General features: G+C 39.2%; 1 protein-coding gene across 2 annotated transcripts in view; it reads right to left on the reverse strand.

Moving 5' to 3' along the window:
• Positions 1–6,506: 6,506 nt before the first annotated feature.
• Positions 6,507–22,923, reverse strand: part of gsk3ba (glycogen synthase kinase 3 beta, genome duplicate a) — a 48,619-nt gene continuing 32,202 nt past the window's right edge. Inside the window, exons 3-11 of one of the 2 annotated variants that reach the window (XM_046845575.1) lie at positions 21,851–21,934; positions 15,194–15,304; positions 14,475–14,605; positions 13,142–13,248; positions 12,853–12,950; positions 12,591–12,698; positions 10,450–10,636; positions 10,236–10,334; positions 6,507–9,777 (exon numbers count right to left, since the gene is read on the reverse strand). In XM_046845575.1, the coding sequence (XP_046701531.1) occupies positions 9,707–9,777; positions 10,236–10,334; positions 10,450–10,636; positions 12,591–12,698; positions 12,853–12,950; positions 13,142–13,248; positions 14,475–14,605; positions 15,194–15,304; positions 21,851–21,934 (996 nt within the window). In that variant the 3' untranslated portion in view covers positions 6,507–9,706. The remainder of the gene's footprint in view (positions 9,778–10,235; positions 10,335–10,449; positions 10,637–12,590; positions 12,699–12,852; positions 12,951–13,141; positions 13,249–14,474; positions 14,606–15,193; positions 15,305–21,850; positions 21,935–22,923) is intronic. The other variant, XM_046845576.1, reaches the window with a different exon arrangement.

Below are 22,923 nucleotides of genomic sequence, written 5' to 3' on the forward strand. Positions count from 1 at the left end.
GTGCTCCGGCAGGGAAAGAAATTCATGTAAATTCAACAACAGCCAAGAAACAAGACCACACCTTCTGCAGTGTGACACACTGATTTTTATATCAGACCGCCCCGACCGCCCCACTCAACTTACCGCCTTTAGAGGTCTCCCAGATTTTGGAATCCAAATGTTGACAGGTATGCCCTCACCCCAAACTCCTCCTACAACCTGGCACTTGACCACGCCCCCTTCCATGACTATATTATGTCCTGCAGGGTTACTCTGATTATTAGGAATAAGTCAGTAGGTTATCTATGGATTAGACCAGTGGTCCCCAACCCCTGGCCGCTAACACATAATACATTACTGCTAAATTCAAACCCCCAAGCGAGCAAAATAAACAAAAAACAACACAGTGGATTCACGTTTATTATCATCTTCTTCTTTTGGCTTCTCCCATTGGGGGTTGCCACAGTGGATCATCCCATCATCATCACATTTATCATTATATTTAAAAAAATCCGAGTTTGTATGCCGGTCATATCATTTTATTTTGTTGGATTTTTTCTGCCACACCTTAAAGGCCGGTCCGTGAAAATATTGTCTGACATTAAACCGGTCCGAGGCGCAAAAAAGTTTGGGGACCGCTGGATTAGACCATAGTTATTCCAGCATATTTCTCGAATAAAACATTTGCTCACAAACAGTGGAGGACATCTGCCGAACTGTACTTAGCTGCATCTACATTATAGTCAGCTATTTTGTGACCTACATGATTGCTACCTGATACCATGGCCAGGTGTAGCAATGATGTTGCTGCTACTAATTAAATAGCCACTGAATGTGTAAATCTATCTCAGAAATGCTGCTTTGGATAAATAATCATATACAATTTAAGCCCTCTGGATAAAACATTACACATACCCATCAGTAGCAGTGTTGTTTTGTTGTACAACATCAGAAGGTTGTGCACATGGATAATGTATCTTAGGTTTAATGCAGTTATCAGTTTGTTGGTTTCAGGTTTAGACTCAGGTTTTTTACAGCTAAACAAAAAACATCTCTAGGCCACTGGTCTTAAAATGATTTTTGTTTGAGGACAAGAAGCCTAGCCAGGGGTTTAGTTATTTTTGTTACAGCAGTGAAAATCACATAGCACAGATCATCTTACAGTACCTGTGTATGGGGTATAATATAATGACTCTATATTTGGTTATTACTCCAAATATCCGTGTCTGTATTCAGATTTTTATCCAAATGTAGGCTTGACCTAAACCAGGCAGGTAAAATCCCAGCTCTGTCAGAAAGGTATGAATTCTGGATTTAACAGTTCCTCAGCTTTAGCTACATCACTCGAGTTCATGATTGTTCATGCTTAAAGATATTTAATTCTCTTTTGTACTATTTGTACATGCTTAAAATGTTTTTAAATTAATTGAATGGGTTTTGTTTACCAAAATATTAACAAAGCTCCATGACCCTGACCAGGCAGCTACTAAGGATGCTTTGTCGTAATGCACTGCAGGTTCACATTAATCAGCAAGGATTTTCATTGTCCCACCTGCTTCAGATCTAACCGCTTTCTCCCACATGAATGTAAAATCCCCTGTAGGAGCTCAGTCCCAATTTACATCTCTAGTCACAATTGGATGATCAGATTTCTTAACATTTTATTTCGAACTTTAAAGAACCCCAGTACAAACCTATTATTAATAACCACTTAAATATAAGCATGTAGATAACAGCTGGAATATTTTTCAACACATTCAAGAGTTGAATATTCATGTAGTTGGGATCTAGTGGTCAGGATGTTGGACTTTGGATCGGAAGGTCAAAAGTTCACATCCCAGCAGCACCAGTGCTTAATTGCCAAATGTAAATGCTAAGAACCCATAAAACTCACCTCAAGGAACACAATCAAGACACTGCATCTGTAACCTGGCAGACGAGCGGAGGGGCAAAACCAAGTATTAGGAAAAAAGCACACGTGACTTTTTCTGTCAAATCAATGCAAACTCATGACCAGGCAGGTTTAACGTCCGGGTTTAACAATAGGGTGGGAATGTTCTTTCTTTCATTCCATGCATATTCTTAATCTGGAATAAAGTTACTCACAAAAATGTATTAAAAAACGCATGTGCACACACACACACACACACACACACACACACACACACAGGCAATAACGTATATGTAAGATGTGCTCATTCGGGTTCAACTGTATGATTTCCATATCTTTAAAGTTTGGATCATTTTACAATGATTTTTATTCAAGAAAGATGAAGCACTGTTTTTTTATTTGTCTTGTTTTAAATTATTCCGCTTTTTACATACAAAGTCACATGCAGTTCCTTTGTACCAACCTCGATCCCTGCAGAAAGATGCTGTTCATTGACAGTTTGGCCAAACAAACAGAAAAAATAACTATGCTGATTGTGTTTGTCGGGAACAGAATATGCTTAAATGCTATGTGAGATGCGTGTGCATGTTGTGATATTTTATTAAAAGAAAATAATTTATATGATGATATATGTAACATGTACCTCAGTGATGGACACTACAGGGTGAATGTTGTGAAAGCTGAAAGAAATCGAAAACGCTGTTGTGTCTACTCAGACGATGTTGGCTTTGTTATTATTATTATTATGTGACAAGCCGAAATTTATCTGGATGTGTACCAGTCAGGGAGAAAATGACACTTTTTGGTAACATGGGTTCTAAAAGTATTTATGTAACTTAAGCACGGAGAAAATGTCTATTGCACAGTACTTTAGTTTACAGGGCTTTTAAAATAAATATAAATAAATAAAATTGAGGTTACAGTGCCATCTGGTGGCCGAAGTACCAATATAAGCTTTATAACCATACGTCGATCTCAAATTCATATTCAAATTAAATTTTAATATTTATTTTCATAACGTGAACGTGTGACGTTAAAAAAAAAAAAGCAGAAAAAAAGAACCAGTCAAATTTTACTAGATGTGTCTTTTGTGATTTGCTATAAAAAATGCTTTAAATGTAGATGTACAGTTTTTTGTGTGTTTAAAACATTAAAACATGCAGGATGCACAAAAACGACAAACAAGTGACCATCAGTGAAGCCACTCAGGTCTGTGTTCTGTCTGAATATTTGTATAAATGTTTATCTCAGGAAAATAATACTGCAAGTTGATGTTCCTTGATGCCTGTGACTTTTAAATAAAAACAGTATCTGAAGTGATTATGTGATTGTCTTAATAAACACACAAAAGTGGTGTGCATTATAATGACTCGTACTGAACGCAGTCTGCATGAAATGTGTGGTGTGAACACCTTCATGAACACTTAGTGAATGAACCGAATTGGGTCTAGTAGCCGCTTTGAGTACCGCCATCGCAGGATATTGTTTACTGACACTGATTGTGGAGTTTTTGAAGAGAGTTTGTTACTTGCTTGGCTCTTAATCATGTGGCAAAGGTACAATGCAAAAACAGTTTGTCAATATAAATGTAGGGTTGGTGTAATGTGCTCTCCCTGCCTTTAGAGGGAGCTGTGTGTTCTTATTCTCAAGGGTGGCGCTGTTTCCCACCAGTTATATTTCCTTTGTAAAAAGATAGGAGGATTATCAGTGTGCTTCATAATATCTGTTCAATTTAATAATATTATATCCAATTATATTTCACATACATGTTATTCAATTCTTTTTAAAACAATATATTTATTTTAACTAACATGGATAACTAATATAATTGGGTAATTTCAACAGATATTATGGAGAACACTAATAATCCTCCTTATCTTTTCACAAAGGAAATAGAACTGGTGGGAAACAGCGCCACCCTTGAGAATTAAGGCCAATCCAATAATGACAAAGAACACACAGCTCCCTCTAAAGGCAGGGAGAGCACAATACACTAACCCTACATCTACATCAGACAGGAGATGGGAAGTAATGAAGTACAAATACTGGATTGTTCTGGTATCAAATCTTTTACTTCACTACTTGTTTTTACTTTTACTCATTACATTTTTACACAAAAATCTGCGCTTTCTACTTCTTACGTTTTCAAAACAGGCTCATAACTTTCATAAGTTTTATTTAATTTATCTATTTGGTGAAATGTCAATGTTTTCTTTTCACTGCGCACCAGTTTCAGCCCATCAACCTGTTTCTTTTTTACTCATATATATTTATAAAAAATATATTTATATTTGATCAGTAAACATTTGTTTTACTGATGCCCCAAGTCTCAAATCAGCACCAAAATCCGCCATGATGAACGCAATTAACCCTCTGGGGTTTATTTTGTAGCATTTTTTTCCCTCATAAACCCGAAACAAACTGAAATTACATTATACTTTTATCTGTATACACTCACAGACACATAAATAAAACCGTAATCAAAATAACCAAATCCGTATGAAAGTTGGAAGACGTAAAGTTTCTCCAGTATCACCTCATTAACCGTCCGTGTGGAAACATAGCAAATGGTTCCGTTTGGTGTCCTGATGATTTTAGTAATTTAAAACACCACACGTTAAATCGTTTACAAGAATATTTTGGCTTCATGCTCTATATTGGGAATGGTTTCACTAATAATAAACAGATTTTCATTAAACATCCATATTTGTCCATGCCCATATTGATTAGTGTATTTATACTTGAAAGGTATTAATCTAAGGTACATTAAGGACAGATAAAAATATATTTAACTTAGTTTAATGTGGAGTTAACTCATGACAAGCATGCCATTAATCGCGATAATACATTTTTAATCGATAGACAGCCCTAATATAAATATGAAGTAATGTCCAGTTACCAGCGTGACACTAAAACAGGTAGTAGCAATGTCTACTTTTTACTTAAATACATGTCAGAGCCCAAACTTCTTTACTTTAACTTGAGTAAAAAAAAGTATGGATGTGTGTACTTTTGCCATCTCTGCATCAGACAATAAAAAATGTTATCACACACATTAACAATCTTAAAAAAAAAAATTTCCAGCAAAAAGTGTTGATTTCTTGATGCTTGTCGTGCCATCTAGTGGTCAGAAATGGGATATTTAAAAGTGTGTTAGGTTTCCTGCTACGTGGTTCTTTTCCAAACTGTTACCACAAGGCTGGAGGCACTTTAGATATAGTCTAGTCTTTAGATGCACTAAAATAAAATTTTGCATTCACTTGAACTAAGAAGCCCAAACCTGTTCCAGCATGGTAACGCCCCTGTGCACAATGTGAGCTCCTTGAAGATATGGTATACATGCTTTGAAAAGGAAGATCTTAAGGTGGCCTGCTATACAGCTCTGATCTCATCCCTACTGAACACCTTTGGGATGAATTGGAACACTGACTGCACCCCAGGTCTCCTCACCTACATCAGTACCTGCATTTCATAATACCCTTGTGGCTACACAAATATCCATAAACACACTCCAAAATCTAGAGGAACATTTTCCCAGAAGAGTGGAGGGAATTATAAAAGCAAATGTGACTAAATGTGGAATGAGATACTCAAAAATCGCATATACTTATGACCAGGTGACCCAATAATTTTGGCAATATAGTGTATCGTCAATAATTGTGAGTGGGACTCCCAAGTCCTCCATCTTATCTGTGAATTGTTTATTAGCAGAGTTTAGCGTTTGCATGGCTACAATGCAATCACTGTAAGCATTCAGGTGCTGATCTAGCTCATTAATATGCCTTCCGTGTGATTCAATGCTCGACTTAAAACCTTCAAATGACTGAACAACTGGGGCCAAAGCAGATTCCATAGCTGCTTTCACCTGAATTGCTATGGTGGAGATCAGAGCGAGAGAGTTTTTTTCCCCCGATCCAACAGTAGCGTGTCATGATAAATGGTCTCATGCTCAACCGGAAGTCTCCCACTTTAGTTTCTTTAGATAAGATGAAGATAAAATTAGGATAAGATTAAGATAAGAGAATCCTTTATTCACCCCACAGTGGGGAAAATTCCATGTTACAGCAGCCAATAAAATAAATAAAAAACAATGAATCCATTCTGATGATCTCCATATCACATATATCTTCTAAACATCAATTCATATTGATTGCTCCTAGTTCTGACTTCAGGATATTGACCTTAAAAGAGGACAACACAACACCTACACTACGACCTTTCGTTACACAGAAAGACACACAAAAAGAAGATCGACAGCATGTGTTCATTTCCAAGCTATCCTACTCTTTATTTAATGCAAATTACAGTACCAGGTAACTATTCTCTGAATTTCGAGTCACACCGACGACCAAAACGGACATTATTTACAAAGATAAGGAGACATTAAGCATACCTTCACAGAAAAAAAAAATGGTGTGTATATTTAATATATATATATATATATATATATATATATATATATATATATATATATATATATATATATATATATATACATATATATATATATATATATATATATATATATATATATATATATATATATATATATATATATATATATATATATATATATATATATATATACAATTATTTTTTATCAGTCACAAACAAGCATTCAAGTAGTAATGTTATACAGGTTGTACTTTTTTCTTTATTTTCACTTTAAACCATGACACCTTTTTTGATGATGTATATAATATAATGTCTGAATATAGTTAACAATAGTTTATTCATGTTAGTTATTTTTTTTCTGCCATTTTTAAACCTGTCTTTACTCTTATTTTGACTTTCTTTTTAGTCACAAGAAGTGGTCACATGGTTTTGTGGAAAGTAACGTGTCTATGAATGCATCATTTACAAAGCGAGCTTCACACAGGACGAGGGAAAGAGGGAGGCGGAGGAATGGAGGATAGTGGGTGCTACGTGACGCCCCGTGAAAGTGCTGCTGTCGGCCGGCAGACACAACAAGTGCGTGCATTCCAAGGAGTTATTGCCCCTTAGGGAGGACACAATGACCCGGGGGTTGAGGTCAGACTCAGTCATCTTCAACACGCACACAACCCTACACTTACATTAAGACACAATGTCTTCATCCACTATCTAACAAATATCCATAACCCTCCCAAAAAAAAAAAAATTTAAAAGAAATCAAGAAAATCCAGGGTGTAATTAAACAAAATAAGCAAGAGTGTCTATAGTAAGCGTAGTAACTTTTCAATGTTGCTAAATTTGTTGATAAGAACAATCTGAACACCGAGACTAACTGTTGTATAAAACTTGTCTGGTTGTGTGGGGGTTTTTTGTTTTGTTTTTTTAAAGAAAACTGATCACTTTGGTCTGAATTAAAAACCGGTATAATAAAAACAAATCTAAAACACCTTTCATTTCATGTATGAGCTTAAAGCTCAGATAATTGTATAATTTAAATAGTTAATAGAGTTAGTACCGTTTAAAACCTTGCCTTTTTTATGCTACACAAAAAAAAAATAAAACAAAAACAATCAAAGATTTTACTTGAACCACCACTAATCAACTCCAAAAGATTTTTCTTTCTTTCTAAGGATAAAAACAAACAAAAACACATGGACTTTACAGCACAGTGAAATTCTTCCTCTGCATATCCCAGCGATTTTAGGAAGCTGGGATCAGAGTGCAAGGTTAAACCCCTCTGGAGAACAGAGGGTTAAGGGCCTTGCTCAAGGGCCCCCCAAGAGTGGCAGCTTGGCAATAACGGGGCTTGAATCCTCAGGTTGTTTGAATAATCAGAGTTACCACTGACCAGGTTTATAAGGTAAATAAAGAGGTAGGCCAGAAGAGCTTCAACACTGACAGACCAACAGCAAACACTCGGGGCATCACAGTGAGTTACAGTACTGTCCAAGTAAAAGGAGGAAGTTTAAGGGGGAAAAGAAGTGTGTGTGTGTGTGTGTGTGTGTGTGTGGAACAGATGAGTGAATGGAAGCAAAGGCACTCCAAACTCTAGATACACTATAGAGTTACTACATATCATTACAATAATATAGCTGGCACCTACTGTACAGAGAAAATTGAACTATATGGCTGAAGAAAGCTCCTCATCTACAGTTTCCAACAAAGTTCAGAATCGCCCTGATTTTTTTGAAAATTTTGAAATCTGTTTTTTTTTCCACCATTTTATAAGATTTTATCCTTTTTTTTTTTTTTTTTTGCTTGGTAACAGTTCTCAGGTCAACATATGTACATACACGGCAAAAACGAAACGCACAAGCCAGAATTTGGCGAGGGGCAACTGTGCTGTACTGTATTTACACCCTATTTTTACTTTTACATGTTTGTATTAAGACATCGATTAAAATGTACAGTCTTTTCCATTTAAAACGATGTTAAAAGTGAGAGAGAGAGAGAAAAAAAATTACGAATGTTCAAGTAGTGGTTACGACATCTACACGGTATCGACGATTGAACAAGGAAAACATTAAATGCTCGGCTCCTCGGGTCACGACGCTGGACGATCGGCATTGAGGCTGACGCGGGGTCACGGGACCGCTCGAGTTCAGCTCGAACTGAACACAATCACGTCGAAGTCTAGCCTTCCATGGATTGCTTTATTCAAATAAACCCAAAAAACCCTTTTTGTTGTTGTTTTTTCACAGAACTCGCTACACAAAGAAACCTGAGGACTGCTGATCCTAACAAAGAGAAAAGAGTAAGCGTTTATATCAGGATTAGGAAATAATCTACAGTTTTACAGCGAAGTGAAATTTAGAGCATGTGAAGCTAGAAATTACAGCGCTCCTGCCTCCGGTATGGATTCTATTCATTCTCATACATACATCATTTATCAGTCTGTGGCTGATTGGCTGTGGGGCAAAAGCTCCACCCCCAAAGCGTTTGAAGTCTTCGTGAATCAAATGTATATAAAACCTTCTTGGTTCGGAAAACGTTTAACCTGGAGGCGAAGCTTATGCACGCACACACTATACCTATACACACGTATATATATATAGAGCTTTTTATACATAACGCAAAGAAATATATAAACTGTGTATGCATTTATATATGTATATATAAAATACAAAAACACAGAAAGAGACAAGTCTGTCAATCAAAAACGTCTGCCCCGCCCCCTTGCCCACCCCTTAAAATCCCCCCCTTCTCAATATAAAATAACAGAACATAAAAAAAATCATATGTAAATATTCCAAACTCGACTAAAACTTTTTCCGAGCGCATTGCGATTTTGTTTTTGTTTTCGTTTGGCTTTGTTGCTGAGACATGCACGCTTGTTGTGTTACTTCGTTTGTTTTGCAGTCCAAGTGCATTTTATATATATATATTATATATAACGATACAAAAGACGCTGCTCCTAGCGATTTCCTGTACCTGTTACTGAGTGCTCCTAACCAAATTCAAGCCATGCACTAACAGGTGAAACAATGTGAAAGGGAGGATGTGGATGTAGAAAGACAGACGGTGTGTATAAGACTGTGATTGAGAGGGGGAGAGAGGGAGCGAGAGCGAGGGCAGGCCATTTGAACAGCAGGCTCGCTAAACTGAGATGGAAGCAGATGGATTTGGCTACTGAATTGCTTTGATTTAGAGATTGTCCACAGGATTGATGGTGCGAGTTCTCCCCTTTGTGCCTCTGCTCAACTCTCACTCTCTCCACTTTCACGTTTCTTTATGTGTCCAGGAACTGGGTTGGACAGCGCTAAAAGCACTGGAATTATCATTTGGCTCTTGCAGTTTCATGAAGTGTTGTGGTTGGATGGTTTAAACCCCACCCACTGATCTGGGCAGGGGGCAGGGCGTCGGCCGGATGGGTAGGGATGGATGGGCGATTAGCCGGGACACTCAGGTGGAGGTGTTCGAGGCGGAGGCAGAGGCTGTGTTGTTGGTTTGACTACGTTCTCCACTGTTGGCATCTGGAACATAAAAGAACCAAGATCAGGGTTCTGCTGTTCAAGAAATGAATGACACCCAATGCATGTGCATATAATATATTATGCATAATAATAATAATAATAATAATAATAATAATAATAATAATAAATAATGTTATGCAGCCTGATATAAACATACACAAGTTAAATATCAAGGAGAAAAAACAAACTACTTTTTACTAAACTATTGGAATTGCATCTTTTCCACCTCTGTACAGCCCTGATTTTTACCCATGGCCAGCATTGTTTTTTAATTGTGTCAAAGCTAGGGCAACCGACTGTGATAAGTGGTGTATATATATCCTTTAATTATTATTGATTGATATATATATATATATATATAATTAATTATATTCATATTATTTTTCATGTCCCGGGAGAAATTCTCGTCCACGCGTTCATGGAAGAAAAGCTAAACCAGAAAGATGATTGAGCCTGACCTGTAGTGCTGGAGGCATTGGTGGGGGTGGAGGCACCTGCTTGGTTACGTGCATGAGCAGGAATCAAAATGGTAGCCAGAGATGGGTTACTGGACAATTCTGTAAGCGAAAAACAGACAGAAAGAGGAAAATCAATTAGCTGTTGATATAGACCAGGAGGTCTGAGATGAAGATGATTTTTGATGATACTGTTCAGGATTAAACCAATCCAGACCTTGAGTGGTGAAGTTGAACAGCGATGGCTTCTCCCGCCCATTGGGAAGTTTGATGTTCGGGTCTCTCAGCTCGTCAAAGAAAGAGTGTGCGCAGGCCTCGAGCGGCGTGAGCCGAGCCGTGGGTGTGTACTCCAACAGACGAGAGCACAGGGCGATGGCTTCAGGAGGTGTGCGTGGCCGGAACACCTGAAAGTGCATCAGCATACACGAAATACGTCAAAGAATTTGCAATTAATTAATTAATAAAAGACAAATAGTATGCCTCAAATATTCAGAACAACAAATACACACAAAAAAAACCCCACAAACCTACATGACAATAAAAATACTACAATAATTACACACAGCAAAAATATTTAGATACAATAATCAATCAGTATTAGCGGTGCAACGGATCACAAAACTCACAGTCCAGATCACTTTACTGTTTTTGAGTAACAAATTGGATCATTGGATCATCAAGGAAATTGCTCCCATACATGCAATTTAAATGATGCGGGAGGCTTTTCAAGTTCTTCTCCTCCTCCGCTAGTCATTGTTGTTGACTTATCAACACATCCCGTTCACGTGAACACGAGACTGCTCTGTGAAGTGACGAAATTCCTTAAAAAGCATTAGCGTCAGGAAAAAAAACTCTTATATGCTGTGATCGTTAAAAAAATAAGATTAATACAAAAGTAAAAATAATTAAAAAAGGAATGATCCGTATGGGTCACGGATCAACTGTGATCCGCTGCACCTCTAATCAGTACAGTGTACAACACTAGACCGAGCAGCCTGGCGGTGTGATGCTGCAGACATCCATGTCGGTCACATCACATGACAATCATAATGGTTTGAGGTAGAGATCGACAGATTAAATCAGTTTTGCCAATTAATACACATCAATAGTATCCACACAGATCGTTTTTCGAGCTTGCGCCCATTGCTGGAACGCTTGAGAAGGTCCGCCGTCATTACAAGAGCGGCCTCTAGAGGCGAATCACTGATGACATGCCTTTTTTCCCCCCCACAAGTGAGACAGCGCGCTGCAGACAGAGCGCATATTTTTTGTAATTATGAATAATTATATAATCATAATTATATAATCATTTTCATTATTCAGTACTAGTTTGCATGGAGTGTTTTTTTTTATCCTGTGTGTATTTAATTTTTTTTTTCCTGGTTGATCGGTTATCGGCAAGTACGATCCAACCGAGTCAGTTAATTATTAGTACTGGTAAAATCGGTCGACCTCTAGGTTTGAAGACTATGACATGTACATGCAGTGCAGAACTGTATGAAGTGATCCTGCAAAACTTCACCTTATTTCATTTATCGCTCATTTACATTTACAATATTTGGCTGCTTCCCTTATCAGGAGCGAGTTACATTTATTTCATTCATACAACTGAGCAGCAATGGGCTAAAGGGCCTTGCTCAGGGGCCCAGGAGTGGCAGCTTGGCATGGCTGGGATTTGAACTCATGGCCATCGGTTTTAAAAACTACTGATCTACCACAACTCAAAGTCTCAAAGACCTAAATAAAAAGGATTTGGACTGAATCCAGCAATGAGTTGAGTGACTCAGGAGTGATAATGGGGCAATTTTGATTTTTTACTGAAAATTGAAAAAGAGCGCAAGAGACAACAATATAAATCCTCTTTTGCTCCTTATACACTGTTAACCACCAGGAGGCACCAACTCTACCTGAGCTCTACAACCGTATGCTAAAAAATACATTTACATAAACAAAGCGCTTAGATTTTAAGTTCCATACATATTATTTTGACTCTGCACAGCAAATACTTCATATTTACAGATATAAAATACTCTCGGTAAAGATTTATGTGCACAACTCCACAATCACTGAGCCAAACAAGAGCAAGGATACAAACAGGACAGTCTATGGGTAAATCTATATTTAAACACCATGTGGCTTCTGCACATGAACAGCATGGAAACTGAACTCTGCAGTGTTTAGAGAGTGATGTTAATAACCCACACCTGTGCTGTGACTCAGTCTGCATGAAGATGAAGGAGGTGAGCAGGACTAAGAGCTGACAGCTCATGGGATGATGAGGTGATGGTGGTGATGGGGATGATTGTGTGAATGGAGTTGATGGGTGCTGAAGAAAGAGAAACTAAAGTTTTTCTGTACCTGCTGACTCACCTTAGTCCATGGGTGGGCCTTAATCTGAGGAAACTTGAACTCTGTGTAATTGGGGTTCATCTCTCGAATCTGCTCACGGGTGGGCGTGCCCAAAACCTGAGAGGGAGAGAGAGAGAAAGCGAATAATTAAAAGCACGGAGCAAGACAGAGGAAAAGAGAAACCGGGAGCAAGCGAGAGATCGTGCCAGAAAAACAGGTGCCATGGATCAGATTTTGTAAATTAAAACACACACAGGCAACAAGTCAGTACCTTGATGATCTCCACCAGCTGATCCACTCCACTGTCACCAGGGAAAATCGGTTGCCCTAGCAACAGCTCTGCCAATACACAGCCTGCTGACCACACGTCTAAAAGAAAAATAGGAGGGAGGGGGTCAAAGGTCAGTGACAGGACCATAAAACACTGGTAACGAAATCGACCACGTGCCACATTACACACATTCTGTTCAGGCGAAAATCAAAGCTTTAGCATATGCACACACATACACGAGGCGTGGTCATTATTGTGCTGAATACCACGAGTATGTGCTGGAGCTTACCTATGCTGGAGGTGTAGTCGGTGGCACCGAAGATCAGTTCGGGAGCTCTGTAGTACCGCGAGCAGATGTAGGACACGTTTGGTTCTCCACGGACCAGCTGCTTCGCGCTATATATATATATATATATATATGGGAGAACATGGCGTTCAGTGACTCCAGCCGACACCACAAACATCTCACAGCTAAAACACTCACAGCAATGACAACTCTATTTTATTTCCTTAATAAAAGAGAGATACAGAGAGAGCGAGACACAAGGAGAGATGAGAAGAAAAAGACACCGACATGGACCGAGAAACCAATAGCTACACAAAGACAGACAGAGACGCCAAGAGAGTTACACAAGCACACACCCAAAGAGGGACACACAGAGAGAGAGACAAAATGAAACACCCAGGGGTGGGGTGGGCATATAGAAAGACATCACACACAAACACGAAGGTGAGGAGAGACGGGCAAAGGGAAATACACAGACATGGACAGAGATACCAAAAGACGCACAACTAAAGACAGGGACACCAAGATATTGTCCAATTTTGGGTATGTGCTTGTGTCTAGACAGAGTGAGAGAAAATGAGACACACTAAATAAAAAGAGAGAATTAGAGAAAGACACACAGAGACAACAGAACAAGACAAACACACACAGAGAGAGAGAGAGAGAGAGAGAGAGAGAGAGAGAGAGAGAGAGAGAGAGAGAGAGAGAGAGAGACGCTGCATACAGTAGAGCTCAGCACTAAAGCGGCTCATAAATCTTTCATGTTTTCTCATCAGGATTCTGAGCAGCACTCGTCTCAATCTGATGACTGCATCATGTGGGAAAAGTGCAGACAGAAAGGTTATATTTATTAATAATTAACTAACGTTCCACACGCTTTCACGGCTGAACGCAGGCTTTTGGATGTCGCGTATGCTCACGATCAGCTAATTCACCACTTCATCATTAATCTCCAGCTTGAAGGGTTTTTTTTTTTTTTACACACTCTAAGTGCGCACATTAGGGTGAGATATTAACCGAAACTGACGAAAACTGCTCCGGCACTAACGGGAGATAACGTGGAGATGCTCAGCTGCTCTTACACACAGCTTTCCACTGCACTGGGGTTTACACGACAAGTACTCCAGGGTTCTTTACACTCCTGGGTGACACCGCTGAAATGCCACATCACCATACATTAATTATCATACAGGACATGCAGGAGGGGTGAAGCGAGACATTTGTGTGTGTGTGTGTGTGTGTGTGTGTGTGTGTGTGTGTGTGTGTGTGTGTGTGAGAGAGAGAGAGAGAGAGAGAGAGAGAGAGAGAGAGAGAGAGGACACATCCCAGCACCGACCTGCCAAAGTCACAGAGTTTGAGGACGGCCGTCTCGGGATCCAGCAGCAGGTTCTGGGGTTTGATGTCTCGATGGCAGATTCCAAATGAATGAATGTAGGCCAGACTTCTAAAGAGCTGATACATGTATAACTGCAACACACACACACACACACACACACACACACACACACACACACGCGTACACTCAACACTCAAATGATAAAGAAATATAGTAGTTTTACATAAAATACCTAGAATAATTAATTCATGTTTAAATAATTTATTTAAATTAATAAAAAAAAAAAAACATTAAAAAGAAGAAAAAACAATACAAATGTTGAAAATTAAGTACAAATATTTGTAATTAAAAATTATTCTTTTACCATTCGTTGTCTCTTTATTCTCTCTTTTCTTTCTTATTTATAAAAAAATAAATAAATAAAACATTTAACCCCCCCAAAAAAAATTCACACCATAAAAGAGAAAAAAAAAATGTAACAAATGCGTTTAAACAAAATGCTTAAAAAAATCATTTCATTAAAAAAAAAAAAAAATCACAAAAAAAAAAGGGGGGGGGGGGCTATTGTGACAATTTATTGAAATATTTCTATCACCATGTCACTTAACATTAAACATTCAGACATGAATTAAAAACACACACACTGACAATCAATGAATCCTCACCATACAATATTACACTGACCCCGATTTATTTTGTAAATACACACTCGTACACACCTTGACGTAAACCATGGGGAGGGTCTGTTTGGCTCGGCTGTAATGTCTGGCGACTCTGTACACGGTCTCGGGGACATAGTCCAGCACTAGGTTCAGATACACCTCGTCCTTCTGTGAGAATGTAACACAAAGAGAGACACAGTTAAATGGAGAACATGTGCAGGCAGAATTATATTATTACACCACTCTTACTTTTGTTTCTCTTTGTGAAGTCTAGTGAAACAGACACAGGCTGTTTAATCCTCAATTCTGATTGGTCACATGAAGTTAAAAATTCATTTCCTCCAACAGAGCTTCTGATAGTAGTTCAATTAAATTTGATCTGTAGAGCACTTTTAACAGTGGACATTGTCCCAAAGAGGCTTTACAGAAATAAAAAGGTTATAGGATGTATGCATTTAGTGCCATTTTTAGAGCCAGCAAGCAAAAGTCCAATGAGATGGTAAGAGAAAGAAACCTTTAAAGAAACCAGACTCAAAACTATATAACTACCGTAATTTCCGGACTATTAATCGCACCCAAATATAAGCCGCACCCACTGAATTTTACAAAGATTTTTATTTTAAACATAAATACGCCGCAGGTGTCTACATTAAAACTAATGAACTTTACACAGGCTTTAATGAAAGACAGTGTCTGTTACACGGCTTGTATCTAAACAGTAGCCTACCAAGAAAGTCATTGGTCACTGTCTTCCTCCTTCCTTTCACAACAATTTCTCTTGAGAAAATCACCATCGGTGAAGCTTTTCTCCCGATGCCGTGCAGCTCAGAACACAGGTGAAGTGTGTTTTTTCATGGCCGGTTGTTTTCAGCGTGACGAATGATTTGTATTTCCTGTAGACAGTCCGAGTGAGCGGCAGGTCATATGTCAGAGGAACATCATCCATATTTATGATGTGGTGCGGCCCGATTCAGTCAAAGCGCATCTGATTTAATATAAAGAGTTTTATAGGTTTACCTGAACCCGTTCCACAATTTCATTGGTCTAATGTTATGGGGTTCAGTTTTTTGGCTTTAAGTTTGTGAAACCGGGAAAAACCCAGAAAAAAATCCATAAATTAGCCGCTTCATCGTTTAAGCCGCGAGGTTCAAAGCGTGGGAAAAATGTAGCGGCTTATAGTCCGGAAAATACGGTACATATTTTATTATATATATTCCTGCTGCAAACTGAATCACAGGTTTATATAAATGCACATATTCTAATAAGTCATGGAGTAACGGCACTGGAACTGCTCTAAACCTTATTTATTTATTGAGATCTTTAAATCTTCTACATCAAACAACAAACCGGTATTAAGCTCGCACCATCATAGAAGGCTTGTGCTTGAATTGGGTTCTGTGCGAGTCTCGGACGTCGTCCCATATGTAGGTGATTCTATTCATTTCATCATTGCTGATTAAACCCATCCGGCATCACGGAGCACCGAAATTATTCTGCTCTTCCAAATCAACAACATCTGCCTGCCAGTGAAATCTGTCTCCTTCAAGTCTACAAATAATAAGTAGGAAGGAAGGAAAGAGAAGGAATGCTGAAGAAAGGAAGTGACATCAGAAGCAGGAGTGTGTCAGCTTGTGGGCGGCAACCATCATCCCGCCCCTGAGTCTGGTGTCTATAAGCGGCCAGGCAGGATGTGACATCAGTGTCTGAGTATGTGTGTGTCGAGTAAAGTGCGTTAAACAATGAGATTCAGTCAGATGCAGTGATGTCAGGTCAGAAATACTCGGTCACGGGAAGACAATCAGACTCAGATAGATGTACGTCATGCTGCCACACAAAGAAACTCCTCAGTGTTCATGTTTGACTGTCTAAAAACCAGTCACTGATAAGCGAGTGTCTCTACGCTCTAGGACTGGAGACATGGACGATCTCCTTGATAACAAGAATGGCCAGTTTTCAACCGGCAGGTTCAAATAGCCACGATTTACATCTGTAAAAAGCTGAAAAGCATCTCAGATGGGTAGATCAGCAGACTTTCATACACTCCTTTCAGTTAAGAATAGAAACCTAAGGTTGTTGAGCATTCAGCCTCTCATCCTTTCTTCCATCCACCAATAAATACTTTCATCCATCCATCAATCCATTCATATATCCATCCACCCTTACATCCATCCATCTGTTCAACCTTTTATCCATCGTTTCACCAATCCATCCATCCGTCTGAAGACAGAAGTGCTTTCACACAGTAATGGTGACTGCTCCGTTTGACCTCACACGCTCCTGCTGACCCGGGCAATTTTCAACCTGCTGATTGCTACAGAAACAATTTTGCTTACTATACAAAAAGGAAAGTGTGCGAGAAAGACAGAGTGGGGTAATGGGAGCTCTATATAAATTGACTTGAGAAGGCTGCATCGTCTCCACGCTTTACTATTATATTCTCAGGACACCAGTGAACTCGCATGTCCCTTGCGTTGCAAAACCCCAATGACTCGTCTGGAAATCCTCAACAAGACAGCTGTGGTTAGCAGTGCGTATCTGTACTAGCCTGTGAGACGTTAAACAGAGAGTAAACGACAGATGTCTGAATAAATTCTTATAAGAATGTCTCCATGAAGTTTGTTTGCCCGAAAGATTTCCATCCCTCTGTCTCGCCGTGTGCGCTCTGTGCTGCTCAGTCTAACCTTTGCTCACAGCTGCACTGCCTCCCTGCCTGTTTACATGCAAATAGCTTCATTTCTATACAAACACATTCAAACTGCAGGTATGGTCACCCGAAACACACCACTCCATTAACACTTTAAATGTCTCTTACATGCACGGACGACAGTAAAGCTTACATTTGTACTCACAAAGATGTAAAATGTATAGATATACACCGAACACCATCAGATGACTGTTTTCAATAAATTGTCTTTTTACAAGCAAGTGCTCCAATTTATATACATAAAAATCAAACCTTTTATTTGAATTCTGTCTCACTGCTATTTCTTTCATTATTATTACGGTTCCATACTTTTCAAAACGTTTGTGCTCCATTTGTATAACACGCAAGAATTTGACAGTGAATGGCTAGAAGAAGGTTCTGTAGACAGATGAGTCCAAACTTGACTCTGGCAGAAGAACATGTGTAAGATGGAGAACAGGAGAGATGTTATCAGACTGCCTCACCCCCACAATCGAACATGGAGGTGGAAGCTAAAGGGTTTGGACTTGTTTTGGAGAAGGGAAGGTTGGAGACATATTCCAGGTGAAAGGAATACTAAATTCATGGCAACAATTCTTCAACACCATGCAATAGATTAGATTAGATTAGATTCAACTTTATTGTCATTACACATGTACAAGTACAATGCAACGAAATGCAGTTTGGGTCTAACCAGAGTGCAATAACAGCAAGTGCAGGATATATAGATTTAACATGAATTTACAGTTAAATAAAATAGACTATAAACAGTAATTAAAAGATGAATATGTACTATAAATGTTGTATACAGATGAATATATGTTATATATGTAAAACACAATATACAGAGTAGTGTATATATATATATGTACTATAAATATAAATATAATTACAGATGAGATAGCATCTGGACTGAGGCTAATTGAAACAAATTTCACCACAATGACCCAAAGCATAGATCCAAGCTCTGTAAACATTATTTAGAGAGCAAAGTGTTATCAATCATAGAATGTTCTGCCCAGTCACCACACCTAAATCATATTGAACTGCTCTGGGATAAACTGGATCACAAAGAAACCTTTAGGAAACCTTTCTTTTTGATCTTGACAGGCCCACAAGTTTCTAGAGTATATATAATCATATCAGAATTTTTATTTTTATTTTTACAATAGACACATTGAAAGTGTAGTACATACTGACTTTTTTGCAAGGCTTTTGATCTCGAGAATTTCACAGTCCACGCGGTCATGTGACTTTTTGCGCAATAATCACCAGCAAACCCGTACACGCGTTTCGTACAAGAATGCAAGCATACCGTACCAGCGTGCCAATGCAAGAATAAATGCGATGGTTAAAATTCAACCCACATAAAACACTTGGAAAAGTCTCACGCTCTCTGGGGTAGTGTGTTTTTTTGGCAGACATAAAAGTGCAGGCTGAACTAACAGAAAGAAGGGTGTGTGTGTGTGTGTGTGTGTGTGTGTGTGTGAGTGAGTGTGAGAGAGAGAGAGAGAGAGAGAGAGAGAGAGAGAGACCAGTGCTCAGCAGATTTCACAACACCAGCTACATGAATAATGTGTAATGTCAGCAAACTGACAATCTGATCATTACTGATACTCCTACTAACTAAAGCAATTGGCAACTTAAGCTAAAAAGATGATGGGATAAAATTCAGACAATGAGTAATGGAAAAAAAAAAAAGTAAAGAGAGAGGGGAAGAAAGAATTTAAGGACTGTAGAAATCGCCAATCCCACTCTCTGATGGATGGATGGATGGATGGATGGATGGATATATACAGCTCTAAGTATTCAAGGAAGACCTGCATCAAGACTCTTCCCTGTTCTGGCACCTGGTGAAAAAAAACATCCCCATGAAGTCCAAACAGGTTGAGTCACATTAGTCTTTAAACATCAAAAAAAAGGCCGACCTGTTCCAGAAGTATTTCTAGAAGAGTTCCCAGTTATATTTTCTCCCAAACATTTTGAGAACAAGTATCAGTATTTATTTAAATAGACTTCAAGGCACTTTTGCAAGTCGCTCTGGATGAGGGTGTCTGCCAAATGCTGTAAATGTAACTGTAGAAGCACATAACCCAATAAAATATATTTAAAAAGCACACCAAGTCGAACAGCTGATGCAACGGTTTATTGTGAGAGCTTGATAGTATGGGAGGTAGCTGAAGTCTGGGTCATCACGAGTCATACACAGACACGCCACCTCCTAATCAACCTCATCAATTAGCTCACATGACAAACTTTTACACCACTGACAAAACATTTCACTAACTAATGGCAAACTTTATCTGAGAAAAACTTGGTATGGTTTTTAGACTGTTTCAGCATTTAAAATGTGTGTATTCTGATTGATTCTCATGCAGGAAAAAATAAAAATAAAATCAGAGCACAACACAAACAAAACATGTTATTCAACTGAGGTAACTGAGTAACAGATGGTTGCAATACAGTCTGGATCAGCCAATTAACTTCGGTATCCACAAGGCAGAAGGGTCTGTCTGATAAAAATAAGCTTTATCTATTCGTAAAAAGTATTTTCTCATTCCTTCTGTCCAGCCCATGTATCCTTCTTCTCCTCTTTCAATACCTGCATTCTCATTCTTTTACCCCCAGTCATGCACTTATTAGCAAGCATTCGGAGTATATGTGTGTGTGTGTGTGTGTGTGTTTAAAAGCTAAAAGGTTTTTCTACTCAATGTCACTCAATGCATCTCAAACCCATTCATCTGTCTGTGAACGAGTGTGTGTCAGTGTTATAGCCGTCTTCCATATGTCTGCTGTCTCTCACTCTCTCACACACATGTAAACATCCATCTGTTCTCTTAATTACATTATTAATGTGGAATCTGTGCAAGTCTGTCTCACTTAAGAAGGCGTGGCCTCCCCTCTGTGCCTGTCCATGTCCTATTATCTAAACCAGCCAATCTCTCTGAAGATGGTGTGGCCTTCTTTTTAAAACAGCTAATCTAACTGAAGAAGGCATGGCCTTTTTAAAACTGTCAGTCTCATCATAGGAGGTATGGCCTTCTTTCTAAAACTGTTAGTCTCAAAAAAGGGCATGGCCTTCGATATAAAACCCAGTACCACTGAAGGATACAGGACCTTTATGAAACTGCCAATCCCACTGAAAAAGGTGTGGCCTTCTCTCAAAAATTTCATTGAAAGAGGCACTGCCTTTTCTCTAAAACTGCTAATCTCACTGATAATAGCAAGTCCTTTAAAAGTAGCATAGCAGCTTCTCACAAAAGAGGCATGGCCTTCCCTCTAAAACGGTCGACCTCACCGGAGGAGGCGTAGCCTTTCCTCTAAAACGGTCGACCTCACCGGAGGAGGCGTGGCCTTCCCTCTAAAGCGGTCGACCTCACCGGAGGAGGCGTGGCCTTCCCTCTAAAGCGGTCGACCTCACCGGAGGAGGCGTGGCCGTCCCTCTAAAACCGGTCGATCTCACCGGAGGAGGCGTGGCCGGTCCCTCTAAAACGGTCGACCTCACCTATCATAAACTCGTGCTTTTTTTATTTTTCTTGGCAACAGCGTTACGGGTTAGTCAAAGAAACTTAGAAATGAGCATCAGAAAATAATAAGGACATATTCCTCGGTCTTGCACACATGCAGTAATAGCGGAAAAATGCTGCGGCAGGCTATTCCCAAAATACGTCTACTGAGCCACAACATATTTCACCCGTTACACCGTGTAACAGACACTGTCTTTCATTAAAGCCTGTGTAAAGTTCATTAGTTTCAGTGTAGACACCTTACGCGGCTTATAGACAGGTGCGACTTATTTATGTTTAAAATAAAAATCTTTGACAAATTCAGTGGGTGCAGCTGATATATGGGTGCGCTTAATAGTCCGGAAATTACGGTAAGTAATCTTTTATGTTTTAATAAGGCCAAAAAAATGACTATAAGAAAAAGACATCTCTGATTGTGTAACAGAGATTGTGTGATAGAGTGTTTGTGCCGTGTGGAGAGGCTTTTCGGTGTATGACTGTGTGGAAAGCGACAGAGATGATCACCTTGTCCCCACTGGAGTAGAAGAAGTACCGAAGGCGGACGATGTTACAGTGGTCCAGCTTCCTCATGATCTGCAGCTCACGGTTCTGTAGCATTAAAGAAAAAGGGGGGACAACATTTATACATTGAATCAACTTCACAGAAATTATAAACATCACATTTACAGTGTAGAGATAGAATAAGAAATAGAGACAGCATAAAATATTGCTAGTACAATGATTATATATCAACAAAAGTATTGGGACACCAGCCATATGTGGGGCTTCCTCAAACTGTTACCACAAAGTTGGAGGCACACAATTGTACAGGATGTCTTAGAAAGCTCTAGGATGAAAGTTTTCTGTCACTTGAACTAGGAGACTGAAAACTGTTCAAGCATGACATCACTGTGCTTTACTGGAGTGGAAGATCTTGAGTGGCATACTATAGAGCACTGACCTCAACATCTACTGAACACCTTTGGGATGAATGTGAACACTGACGGAACCCAAGGCCTCCTCACCTCACCTCCATCAGTACCTGATTTACTAAAGCCCTAGTAGCTGAATGAGCACAAATCTCCACATGCACACAGGACATTACAATAGCAAATGTGGAATGAGATGTTCAGAAGGCACATACAAACCTTATGGTCACAAAGAGGATGTCTCAAGAACATGCAAGGTAAAATATGAGATAAAGAGCAGTGGTGTGAAAAAGCCCTCGATGTAGCTCTATGAACAGACGTTTCACAGGGTAGCTGTCAAGCTTCACGTCCGTCTCTCGGCCCGAATGCAATGAAAATAGAAACAACGCACAAGGTTGAGCATCAGGCGAACGCTCAGTTCTCACACACACACACAATCTCTCTGAGCCATGCTGCCTAAAACAGAGGCTGTAATTGGCACGCCACCCACACAGTGACGGAGAGACAGGCGCAAGCGTGTCTCGCTCGCAGTGCAAAGAGAAGTGAGGGAAATGTTGAGGCGGGTGTATTAAAATAAATCCTGTTGGAATCGTCAAAACCAGAAATATCACACGTTCCCTGGCGGTCTTGCAGCAGCTACACAGCGTGGGATGATCAGAACACTCACAG

Source organism: Silurus meridionalis, chromosome 3, assembly GCF_014805685.1.
Source record: "Silurus meridionalis isolate SWU-2019-XX chromosome 3, ASM1480568v1, whole genome shotgun sequence".
Lineage (NCBI taxonomy): Eukaryota > Metazoa > Chordata > Actinopteri > Siluriformes > Siluridae > Silurus > Silurus meridionalis.